Source organism: Falco peregrinus, chromosome 13, assembly GCF_023634155.1.
Source record: "Falco peregrinus isolate bFalPer1 chromosome 13, bFalPer1.pri, whole genome shotgun sequence".
Taxonomy (NCBI): Eukaryota; Metazoa; Chordata; class Aves; order Falconiformes; family Falconidae; genus Falco; species Falco peregrinus.
Genome location: NC_073733.1, coordinates 5094917 through 5107857, shown reverse-complemented (window position 1 = coordinate 5107857; position 12941 = coordinate 5094917). Strand labels below are relative to the sequence as shown.

At 40.8% G+C, this 12941-nt stretch overlaps 1 protein-coding gene across 3 annotated transcripts in view; it reads left to right on the top strand.

Moving 5' to 3' along the window:
* Window positions 1–12941, top strand: part of TMEM164 (transmembrane protein 164) — a 45861-nt gene that overhangs the window by 24235 nt on the left and 8685 nt on the right. For all 3 annotated transcript variants that reach the window (XM_055818304.1, XM_055818303.1, XM_005238240.4), the window contains one exon: window positions 4814–4892. In XM_055818304.1, the coding sequence (XP_055674279.1) occupies window positions 4814–4892 (79 nt within the window). The remainder of the gene's footprint in view (window positions 1–4813; window positions 4893–12941) is intronic.

Here is a 12941-nt window from a genome sequence, read left to right as displayed (position 1 = left end):
TCAAGGGAATTAATTCCCTGCACTAACTGGATTGTGTAGGACAGCTAGATACTGGTTGAGACACCTACTTGAAACACATTGTTTATTGGGACTCATCAACATGCATTCTTATCAACTACAGACAAGCAGCAGGTGTATGGCAGGAAATCTGAATGAAACACTGCCCCTAAAATACAATGAAAAGGAATTGCTGCAAATAAAATCTGTGATGCTGCTTTAGACCGTCGTCCAGATGGGTGACAGCCCTGCTACTCCTTCATTTCATGGGGCTTTGCTGTTGGCATTAATGCCAATATTAATGTAAATATTTCTTCTCAGTCTACTCGTTCCCATTATTCAAATATATGGGAATGTCTTTTCAGCCCTATGCCAGATGCATAAGCTGGTGCCCGAGCTGTAGGACTGCCTGAATAGTTTAACAGTAACCTGGGCATGGGTCCGCTGCTTGTCTGTGTGCCAGCATGGATGTGTGCTGGAAAAATGAGTCCTGGTAAGACTGGAAGTAGACAGTTTTCCAAATGCCACTTGTGTTTGGATTTTGACTTGTGTTGTTTTCTTAAGTTTTCATGTCTGTTTTTAGACCATTCTTCTAAGCTTCTCTGGCAGCTGTTTCTTCTCTGCTGAAGAAGTAATTTGCTATCAAAATCACAAATATGCTGAGAGGTAACCAGTGTATTACATGGGCCTGGTAGCTGTTTGCCCCATGATTGTTGTATTGCATAGCTCTATATAGGTTACTTCTCTTTGCTTTTTAATCTCTTCTGTGACCTGCTTTGCAAATAAAAAGAAAACCTTATGTTTCAGGTTGATGTATTTGATTACTGATCAGTTGAGGAAAGGAAACTAGTTACTGATTATAGGTTAAGTCTGAGTTACTGATTATGTGTAAGAAGGTGGCTGGTACATAATGACATTTGGTATTTACTAGACTTCATGCTAGATGTGCTACAGAAAAGCCAAGACTGGGAGTTGAATTCCTGCTATTCCTTCTGCCATACTCTGCAGCCTTTGTAGCTCTTGCACAGTACAGTGCTTGAGCTGTTGTTGCAAATATGAGGCCAAGGTATAAATAATTAACAGTGGAAGGAGTACTACTTTCAGAAAACAGAGCAAGGTGGTAACCTCTTAGCCCACTGAAAACCACTGCTGTGTCAAAGTGGGTTTGAACTAGTATTGTGTGCTGTACTCTTTGGGGGGGAACTCTTACCTGAATATCTGACTCTTGGGCTCAACTCTACTGCTGTCTCCAAGAGATTTTTCTAAAGCTTAGTGCAGTCAATGGAAAATCCTAGTTCCTTCCTTAGGGCAGTAGCTGGCTTGAGTTAGGCCATCAAGTACATGCTCAGAGAACTGGTGTTGGCGGCTGTGACTCTGTTCTCAGAGACGCAGGGGTGAGCTCTCATTTTTCACGATACAATTTCTCCTTTCCGCAGTCTTGCAAGCAATGTAGTCAGCTGCTAGGAGTTCAGCTAGACTAGTAGAACTGTATGTAACTTATGTATGTATGTTCCTGGGGTGGAGGTCCACTGCCTGCTTGCTGTCCTGGGTACTTTCCACAGGGCCTTTAGCATGTGTCCAGGGAACGTGGCCCTTCTGAATCTGCATCGTGCCAGGCTGATGCGGAGGCTGGCAGCACATGTGGCTGCTTTGAACCAAACTCTTCCTGGAGAAGCAAAACACCATTTATTTTCTAACAGAAACTTAATTACAAAATGTAAAATTGAATATTTATTTCCAGAGTACTTTGTTATCACGTTTTGATCTTGTATGTTAGAGGTATTTTGTATGTCAATATTAGTTTGGTGTATTTTGGAACATATATGATATTACACCAGTGTTAAACCTATGAATGGATGAAGCAGATTTGCTTTGCCACAAGTAAGAACCTTTAAAGGAGAAAAACTGATGGATTTTCTTGAGTAGCAGAGTATCTGTCCTCTGTATTCTTTTACTGTTACAGGTGCCTAGAACATACGTTTGTAGAAGAAAGAGGTAATTTGTCCTTTTGTCTTATACCATCAGTTGTTTTAAGATTGAGTAAGGGAAGCGATGAAATGCAGGAAGAGTGATGCTGGCAGCTGGTAAGGGAGACAGCAGTGTAGTACAAAAACCCCCAGCAAATAAATTAACAACACAGAGTTCAGATGGTCTTGGTAGCAACTACCCAGTCATTCTGAATCTCTCAGGGGACAGTTGTGGTTGAGGAACGTTACCATGGACATCACTGGTTCCTTACTAGGGAGATCCTGCTCTAGAGTGGCTGCTGGGTTTCCACGGTGGCATCTGACAGGAGAGGACAAGTCTCATGGAGCCTGTGAAGAGGGTCCACTTCAGAGATGATTGGAGTCTGAGTTTAAATACACGTGGCCTTCGTGGGTGCCTATGGTCAGATATTATTAGAGGGGCCGACTCAGTACTTTGACTTACTTTGTTCTGTAAGTGTTGCTTTGTTTTTTTCAGTATCTCAAACTTTACCACTTGCTGAAGTGCTTGTTTTCCCCAAGACATTCTTTACATCCTAGACTGATGGGTGATCTCTCCTACCTTGTCTTCACTTGCAGTTTCTCTTTGCATAGAAAAGGTACCTGCTATCTGTGTGTCTTTTATTGCTAAAACAATTTCTAGACAAGACTTTTAGAGCTAGGTGAGTCAGTTTTTTGCTCAGTTCAACTTTATGGTTTTGTGTTTGCTCATTTTCTGTTTGTTGTACCCTGGCTGTACAACTTCAGTGCTTGGTTGTACAGAAATTGTGCTCTTGCAGCTCTATATCAGGAAATGCACTTGCGTAATTAGCCAGGCTTCAGAACAAGAAATCTTTTATAGTGGAAAAAAAGATGTTTTATTTTACACGGAAAAAATAGTCAACACTACTGCAGCAGAACAACTGTTACTCTGTTCTCAGAAGTGTCCTGAGTGTAGTGTTTGTGTAACTGACCCTCACAACTCGGCGAGTGTAGAAGCCCTTATGAAATCACAGATACTAAATAGAGAATGCTCCTTGGCAGGCATGAGTGCCTCATGTTGTGGTGTTTGTATCAGGAGCGATTGTTTCTGAAGTGTGCCTGTTCCAGCTGGGAGAGGTACAGCTTTTTCTCCAGTAAGGAAAACTGCTTTAGCCTCTTTCCAAATAATTTTGATTTCCTCATTTTGCCCTCTCTGTCTTTCAACAAGGGACAGGAGGTGAAAAGATTCAGATTCAGGAATCCTCACAACCTCCATGAAGTTCTTGCTTTTGCATACTATTATCTTGCTTGGGTTTGTGTTTTGATACAGAATACTTGGAATAAAATAACCCGACAGATTGTATGGAAGATTTTTTTAGCTTAGTCTCCCAAGAGTTGGCTGAACATCTTGGAGGTTGCAATCAGGACACTCATCGTGTTCAGCTAGGGGATGCCAGGACTAGCAGAATCCAGCTGTTGGGTTTAGCATCTTTTGCATTCAAAATAGGATGTAAGAGTTGTTGTTGAATTTAAAAGATCGCTGTATTAATTACCAGCTTTGTACTGACTGCTGTTTAGGAGGAAAACCAAATTGTTCCAACCTCTCTTTACTTGTGTTGATGTAGAAATTTTTGTAATGTTTGTTTCAATGCTATGACTTCAGTGTTTTGGAATAGTAACAGAAAAGGAAGATGCTTGCTTCCCCCTCCCCCCAACTCCTAACAGGCAAGCCACGATGGTAGGACTTAGGTCTGGATTCACTTCAGCCTGTAGAATGATAGAATGAGGCTGCATTTAAACCAAAGCTAATGGCTTTGTGTTGTTCCTGTGAGACTTTGTACCCGTGTATGGTATTGTCCAGTCTGCATTTCGGAAAAATAACAGAAAAGTATGTCTTCAGCTTTGCAAGTGAGCTGCAGCAAGAAGTTGAATTCTGAATTTTCAGTTGGAATCTTTTCTCCTATTGTTTGGTTTTAAACGTGTTGCTTCAGTTTAACAAATAGCTACAGTGAAAGGCATTTACAGATGGGAATAACTTTCAAATAAAGTGCATTACCTTTTCTAACTGATGAAGAGCTAGAATTAGTTACATCTGGATTGAGGGGCTCAAATTAAACTCAAAGAGTTACGGTTCAAGATATTCTTAGCACAGTGTTATTTTAGCAGTCTGTCTGCCTTCTCTAAGTAGTAACTAGAAACATGAATTCAACCAAACACACAAATGACTAATTGTAATTTCCTGAAAGTTGCCAGCAGGTGAGAAATACCTGATGTAATACTAACTGGTAACCTGTTTACATATATTCTTCTGCAGCTTCTCTTTCAAATATTGGTTATTTTATATTTTATTTTATATTTGGTGAAACTTAGCAGTTTCACACATGCACGCAGACTGCTATAAGTCATGTCTTTTGATTTTTGCACAGGCCTCCTCAATAATTACTTTTATATATAAAAAAGACCTCATTTGTAGAGTTCTATCACTCACAATGTGGCAATTATAATTTCTTTCTAAATAGGCTACTGTCATACAGGGTGTGTATAGTTTCTGGTTTGATTACTTGAGGGTTTTGTATTGTTATTGGTAATTTATATGAACTAAGGGAAAAGAGTCATCTTTATTCCTCCTTTGTTGTGCTTCTGTTTAATTTTGAGAATTGTCTACTTGGAGTGCTGCATTGCATTTGTGGCAATGGAATGGAACGGGTACAGCTATCTGCACTTTAAAAGCATTGACATTGCCAACTCTGTTACTAGGCATAGGTGATCCAATAACTGAAAGGATTGTCATGGGTCAGGAGGAGAACGGTTCCTTGTAACTCAGTTCTTGGTGATGAAAAACATTTACAAATATTTTTCTTATTCCACAGCTTCCATTTGAAATGGAAATTTATTACATCCAGCATGTGATGCTTTACGTTGTGCCCATCTATCTGCTGCGGAAAGGAGGTAGGTTGGCAATTTACTCTCTTGAGTATTGTATTGCTCCCATGCAATGGAAAAGTTGTGCTTGGTGGTTACCATGAGCTTTACTCTTGCTCTTTTATTACCATTTTTCTCTGTGTTTTTACTTAATAGTTTCTGATGTTATGTTGGCATTGTAACCTGGATAACAAAGGCTTGTGTCAGGCACTGAAATGGTAATAAGAAAATGGTCTTTTGCCCAAAGGGGTATCAAGAATGTTTTGGCATAATGTGCACTGTCTTCTTGAGTACTCTCTCTGCCATCTTGCAACATTCTTAGTTGTGGTTGGGATGTATTTTAAAGATTTTTGCCTTCTTGGATGTCTCTTGAGAAGTAATACAACTTAAAATGAGCTGGAAAAATAATTAGTATTATATCCTCACGGAAATATTAATTAGTTAGATAAATTCCTGAAATTCTGAAGCTCTAATGAAATGTAGTGACACAGATCAGTGAAGTAGCTTGCTTGTTATCTCTTCTAACAAGATTACTATCTTGCATTCACTTATACCATAATAGTTCATTAAATCTGGGAATCCCAAATTGTTCCACTGGCCAGTGATTTTTCTAATTGGCGCTCCTGAGGAGGAAATGCAGGCTGTATTCATCTAGCGTGATGCTCTGCCCCCCTCTAGCGTTGACATGCTTCCTGCTGCATTTTCTGGCAGAGCTAAACTGTTTCATCCAGGAAATAAAAGATGATGATTGACGCTCAGTAGCCTTTAAATGAAAACCCCTAGGATGTGATGTCAGCAATGGGATACAATTTAGGAAATGCTTAGAACAAGCAGAGTCACCCTTTTCCATTCTGGTGGATCTTTTGTATTTTATATCAGCAGTCACTTATAATCCTTCACTCTTGTTTCACTGTAGGTTTGTAACCTTTTTTTTTTTTTTTTCCCACCGCTGAGAGAAACTAAATAGAAAGAAAAAACACTAAAGGAAAAAGTGAAGTATCATACTTCAAAAGATCATTCTATTTCTTTCTCTTCTATGCCAGCCACATTTAATTTTAATTCATCTTTAATATCTTAAAATTCTGGCAAATAATGCTAAGGTGCAGTATAGTTGCAGAAGTCATGCACACTCCTGATCATTGCAGAAGGGGATGGGGAGCGGGAGGGAGGAGGTGTAAACAGCCCTGTAGCACACTGTAGGCAATGACAGACCAAGCTCTTGTGATGTCAATAAATCACTTCCTTTGGCCTTGAAGTTCCCATATGACATCATTTTAAGACGTGTATTTCTTTCGCTTTAAGGTTTGGCCTTGGATGTCACTTGATGTGTTCTTTTGATTTTATTTTTTTCCGTTTTTTTGTTCGTTTGGGGTTTGTTTGTTTTGAACTAAAGGTTGTCTGGGTTCTTTAGCATCTGTTTTCTGGGACTGATGGGACATCACCTGCAGTTCAAAGGGCTTTGTGTCTACAGTTGTCATCCTAGTGCAGTTTTCTAAATTTTTGCCCTTTATTAATTTACAGGTATAAAGGGCTTTGTGTCTACAGTTGTCATCCTAGTGCAGTTTTCTAAATTTTTGCCCTTTATTAATTTACAGGTATTTGCTGCCATCTAATGTTGATGTGATGGCAGTGACATTTCTATAGAACTTGGTTGGCTACATCCATCGAGATTGCCCTGGGCTGTGTAAATAATAACTGTTCAATTTCTTACGCATTGGCTCCTGAGCACCTGACTGGCTGACATACCTCGTTGGCAAAATGTCCCTGGACTTCTCTAGTAGTTGTGGCTACTTTCACGGGGGACTAAATGTATGAGTTTTGGTGGAAAAATTGCTCAGCTTAAAAACATTTGTTAGTATTTTGTCATTTCACTAGCACCTTTGCTTGAAGTACTTTGAGTAGATCACACCCTTTATCCTAACTATATCTTGGGAAAATTGCTTTTTTGTCACTGATGTTGATTAGCTGACAGCTTTATTTCTGTGTTTTAAATAGAAGTTTCCATCAGTGAATCTATGGATTGTGATTGGGAGAAGTAAATGAATCAGGGCAGCAAAATGGAAAAATGCAAAGGAATGGATTATATATGGAAAAATACACTACTTCAGTTTTACTGGGAATCTGCCAGTATTACCGATAGCCTTATAGGATCTCAAACATTTCTCAAAGGAAGGTTGAGCAGAACACCTGAAACAGAGCTGATTTGAGGCTCATTTTATATAGAATGGCACATCCAAGTTTGTTAACATGTGCTAATCAGGTATCATACCAGTCATGCACACATATTCAATTACCTGTTGAAGTGTCTCCTTTTGGAAAGGAAACAGGGTGATAGTAAGCAAGGGCTGTAATTATTTTCTTTCTCTCCCTGCTGTTCATTACAGTGGTGAAGACAGGTCGTGTTGCGCTGGCAGCATCCCCTTCATGTCTCCCCCCATGTCAGTGTGGGGGCTTTACCATGCTTAGGATTAACTTGATGCAAGATGTTCAGGGCTCAGGCTTCAGTGTTGCACAGTGAACTCACCGAAGCTCAAGGATGTATTCCCTTTTGGGGATTAAGACCTCTGTCTCTTCCCTCTATCTCCCCTCTGTACTGAGTTGAATATAAATTTCCATACTTCCTTTTCTAACGTTTTTTCTTTTTTTTTTTCCCCCAAGTATATGCATGTATAAGTACATGTGTGTCAGGCTAGACAAAATAAATGCTTATGCACTGCGGCTCTGATCTTTCTCGGCTGCAGTAAAGAAGCTCTCATGCAAAATAGACGTAGTGCAGATAAAACAGGCCAGCACAGAAGATTTCTAACTGAAGACAATTCTTACATGCAGTTTATCTGCAGCTGGCAACTTTTTTTCTGAATGAATCTCACCTTGTATCACCTGTGAACCCTGTCAAAAATTACAGCTTTCCTGAAATAGCTAGGTAGGCTGAACCAGAGCTGTAGGTCCCTGTTTTATTTTGTCCTTAGGAGGTGAGACCTTTGCTTCCCTGTCAAAAAAGTATGAATGCTTTTGTAGCTTCTGGATTGATCTACTGTTGCATCAGATGAGTGCGAGGATCAGCAAAAGGGAGGTGCAAGGAAGGAGTTGTCAAGGTGGGAGGAAGAAGACAGGAACCACAGCAGTACAGATTTAGACCGTGGAACCAACCACTTAAAAACTCCTCAAGCCACTTTCATCTACAACTAAGCTGGCCTTCTGAAGCATGTGAGTGCTCAGATAATTGTACGTTATGCTACTGGGGTACAGATTGCTGGTACAAGGCTTAGGGAGATGGCAGTTGAGGACACGTAGTCTCAAACTGCCACAAATATTGCAACAGTGCATTAACCTGACCTTTTAAGATCAAGGTATTAGATACCTTCAGTGGCGTTCAGGACAACTTAGTTTTTCTAACTCTTAACATAACGAAAAAAACCCTAGTTTGCTCTGCATCAGCCTTAAGAGATTCACAGTTCCTGACTGTCTTGGTCCTTAAGCTAATTTGGTCAGATTTTTGGATGGAGTTGATGGGATTAGATGTGCGTGCACATTTTGGAGCTTCAAATCACACTGAAATTTAATCAAAGTGATTTTTTTATTTCCTGAGTGCTGTGAGCAAATGGTATCGTTATGCAACAGTTTGAAATAAGGGTTAATTTATAGCAGCTCCCTAGCAGTGGAGTTCCGGAGACTTGTCTGCCTTGTGGTTTGAGATCTCCAGCATTATTTCGTTGATTTAATAACATAATGAAGTAGAAAAGGATGTTAGTGTTGAGGGGGTTTTAGGATTTTGTCCCTTTAAGGAGCAATCTGATGTGTGAACAGCTGTACCTGTTTCTAGGGTATCGAGTATGTTTAATGAGAGGCCTTTGCATTGGTGTCACTGGTTGCGTGGTTCTGGCACTCTAGCCTGCAGGGGGGGATACTTGCCAGCATCCAGGCTGTCAAAATGGCTCTGCAAATTCTCAAAATTCACAACTCAAATGCAGCTTGTCCACGCTGTGGAGAGAGTAAATTGATTTGGTTGGTTTTGGGGAGGGGTGGGCAGGGGATAATCTTCTTTTGGAGCTCAAACTGGCAGTAACAGCCCTGCAAATACTGGACAGTCCTGTGGTCTGGCCCCCATGTATTTTAAGAGCTGATTCACTGTTGTACAGCTGTGCCCAAGTGGACAGACATACACACCCTACATAATTAAGTAGGTGATTTGCTGGCTGGGAGTCGAGTCAGAATTTTCAGCTTGTAAGGCAAGTGCTGTATCTTTATAAGCAATAAAGAAACTGTCTCTCTTCAAGTGAAAGGCCCTTTCTTTTCTGATCCAAATGTCTTCAAAAGTGGCATCAGAAGAGATGAAGTTCTATGGCATTGTCAGAAAGCCAGTAGAACTTGATATTTTATTTTTAATTCTTGCCCCCCTCCTGGAGAATGCCTCTGCTGCACTTCAGCAGGTGGCCAGCAGCAGCTCTGTACAGTCAGCTTTCTTGGGGTCAGTGCAGTGTTTCTTACCTAATGAGAAGCTGGGCTGGGTTGTAAGATGTAGAACACAGATACAAGTACAGAGGAAAGGATCATTTTTCCTGCGGCTCTAAACTAGGAAAGCGCAATTAAAGCAACTAGGGATCTAAACTTGCGCTTTCCATTGGCTGTTAGGACTTTCTGCAAGAGTATTTTAAGACATTTTTAGCTGTTGTACCCTTTCTTGGCCACTTCCCCACTTTGTGACACTTACCTGTATTTAGCTGTCTCTTTCCTTAGCTTTTAAATGGAGTTATAAAGCAGGCTTTATTATATACCTTAGTAGTAATGCAGGAAAATATCACTCTTATGTTTGAATATAGTTAGGCAGTCATAAACCTAGTTTATTTTCATCCTCATTGAAATCCTTGATAACGAGCGGTACAGCTCTTTCACTGAAACTCTTAATTACTTGGAGACCTGTCAACTCCTGTGTATTATTCTCCTACTCTCCTGCTGGCAACTTCCATGTTCCTATTCCAGCTTTTCTCCTGCCTCTTGGATCCCATGTATGAGATACAGATGCCTCGTTCACTGTCGCGCTGTGCCCGTACCATGGCACCTTGGGCAGCAGGGTAGCCAGGGCACCGTGCAGCAGCTGGGGGTGGGGGCTGTGGCGCTCTTACAGCTTGATCGTTTCAGGATAATTTGATTTAAGAGAGCTGGCGAGGAAGAGGAGAGGAGATGTCTCTGTCGTGTGGCCCTCTGAGCTTTATGCAACGGGCAGTTACAGTTCCTTTGAAACTGTGGTGGCCTATTACAAAACAAAGCTACGTAAGGAGGTTGATGTGGCATCTTGGAGTGGGGCCAAGGTCTGTTTCTCCCTAGGAGACGGGGAAGTTTAGCAGGGTGTGCACCAGTATATGGAAGAAATCCTACTCTCTGAAGGAAGAGGAAGAACTGTTGCTGCTTCTGTGTGGAATATAAAAAACTGTTCCTGAGAGAAGCAGGTAACATAAAACCCGTCTGAGCTGATTCTGATGAGCAGCTGGCACTGAGGGAAACAGAAATCTTGTGGCATAAGGTAGTATTTTGAAATGTACACAGATTCAGAACCGCTGTAGGGGGAAACTGGATTTCAGGCTCATCCTCTTGAGAACGTTTTTCCTGTTTTCCCCTGGAAAGGAAGTTTGGTCTTTAGGCTAGCTCAATAGGCCACACGACTAGAATTAACCCTTTGATCAAGGGAAATAAAATGGAAATAAATTTGCCCTCATGTTTTTATAAGCTTGAAAATGAAGGAATTGTAATAGTTGCTCTGAGTCTTGGATTAAGCAGGTCTACCTGTAATTGTGAGACTAATGAGGGAGAGTGCGCTGGGCTGGATATCTGGTAAAGCTCTTACCAGATGTAGTGGGAATGAAAGCAAGACCTAATTAAGAAAAAGATTATTTTAATACCCTACTAAATTAAAAAATCATACTATATTTAGGTTCTAATTCAAACAGAGGAGTAATTTTCTCCTACGTTGTGTTTTCACAGAAATACAAAAGGAACATTGCTTGCTATTATGTTGTGTTTGAATTTTTACAAGCCTACATTCTGAGAACTTTAAATAAAAGTAATAGTTCATAAGAACACTAGAACCTAGCACAAGATTTGGGGGGGGACGGGACGGGACGGATGGACGATGGGGGACGACAGTATGAAAGAAACTCAGTCTCTTTGTTGATCTTGAGATTTTTAAAGCCATCTTTCCATTTCCTAGACCCCAACATTAACAAGTTGGCATGTTTAAGGTCAAGAAATTCTTGTTGCCGAAGCAGATGATGAACACCAGACTCTTCAGTCTATATGAAATCCTTCCTATCAATGCTATTGAAATAATGAAGTTTACACTAAACTGAAATACCCACCACCATGCTATTTCAACAGGAGAGCAAATACATAGCCTAGCTGGATGACCCCGGTTTGGAATGGTCTCAACTATCTGGGGTGTGAGCGTTTCTGAGAATGAGATTAGTGCCAGACTGGCAGTTAGATGAAAATTCTGAAAGCACTTAACATGTAAGAATTGCCTGTGATCCTCAGTGAACAGCGTGAAACTCGCTGCTACCTGTTGAAATGGATTTCCTATGTAAGCAGCAAGTAGCTTTTGCCAGAGCCAACGCAGGCCGTTCAACCAGCCACTCAGCTGGGGCTTGCTTTTCCTGGTCGTATGTTTCTGTTAACAGGCTGTGTACTACAGAAAATAGTCTGCTCTGTTAAACACTCATCTGTTGAATAGCAGGACCATAGAGAAATAATATCTGTAGTGACTATTTACCTAATGAGAAATGCACAGAAAGGATCCCAGGTATGAGTTTAAGGTTAGTTTCCCAAAGCATGCTTGGGAATCCAGAGCGCTCTGAAATGTTCATGTGGGAGGTCATCGTTTCCTTTTTGTCCCTTGATGTCCACATAACAATACTGGTGAAAATCACACTATTATTTTCAGGACGGTAAAGTCTAGTAAGGGGGGATTTTTCTATTATAAAGCGAGATCAAAATTCTGTAGAGGGTGAGAGCTGCTAATGTATTTTTTTAAGTTTTGCAACAGACAGAGGATGTAGCACTGTGAAATGCTTTGCTGGAGGCACCTGAACAGCTCTCCTAAGTGACTTCTAAAACACAATTCCCTGACTGGGTTGAAGCTTGGGTTCAAAGCCGAGTTGTGCCACTGATCAGTTCTGTCACGTTGGCCAATTTCTGTAGCCTTTTAATGACTGTTTTCCCTCTCCAGTCTTGTTTTGTAGCTGGGTTCACTTGTCCGTTTTAGTGTTTCTATACTACCTGCATTGTAGGTCCCCCAAATATCAAGGTCTTTGGATTCTAGCTTTTCTGCGTGTTTTCCTCTTTAGAATACTACCAATCTATTCTCAGGCTTTATCAGATATTTTTGAAATAACACAGGCAACTGCCAACCAGGCGAGTTCACATGAAACCAGTTTGGTATAGCATTACTCTGCCTGCTCCTGGGAGCTGTTTTAAACACCTTATTTAAATGTCATTTTGTGTTTTGCATCCAGGTTAAACATGCACCTGAAACTGCAAAGATAATACAAAAAAACTTTGCAAGTCAAACTGTGTTTTCTTTACAGCTGATGAGGGAGGGAGCACTAAGAGGTTTTGTGTAGCTTGACCAGGTCGCCTAAAGTTTGTGCAGCCAAAAATAGTCATGGTCTCCTGAACTCCGACACCAAGGCTAGTAGCTTCTTCTCTTGCTCTTTCTAATCAAAACCCATATTCAAGGTGGTATCGTGTATCTGATGTTTTTGGGCAGTGGAGTTTAATGAATATCATTGCTATTTAAGTCAAGTCTCCTGTGCTGTTTTCTAAACAGGGTACCAGCTCTTAGATCATGCTTGCTGGGTAGGTTTGAGGCATTAGGCTGCTGTGAATTTTTCCCCTTTACCTGTAGAGCATCCAACTTAATTCAGGCAGAGTTCACTGCTACCGTTGGGCTCTGCTTATAGTTCGGACTCTTCTTCTGACCTTCACCTACCCGCTGGGTAAGAAATCTTACAAGCTGCTTTAAGCTTTCAAAGTAGCGTCTCTGCTCGTTACTTATGGTGGTTGCACCAGGTCACAGCTTGCTTA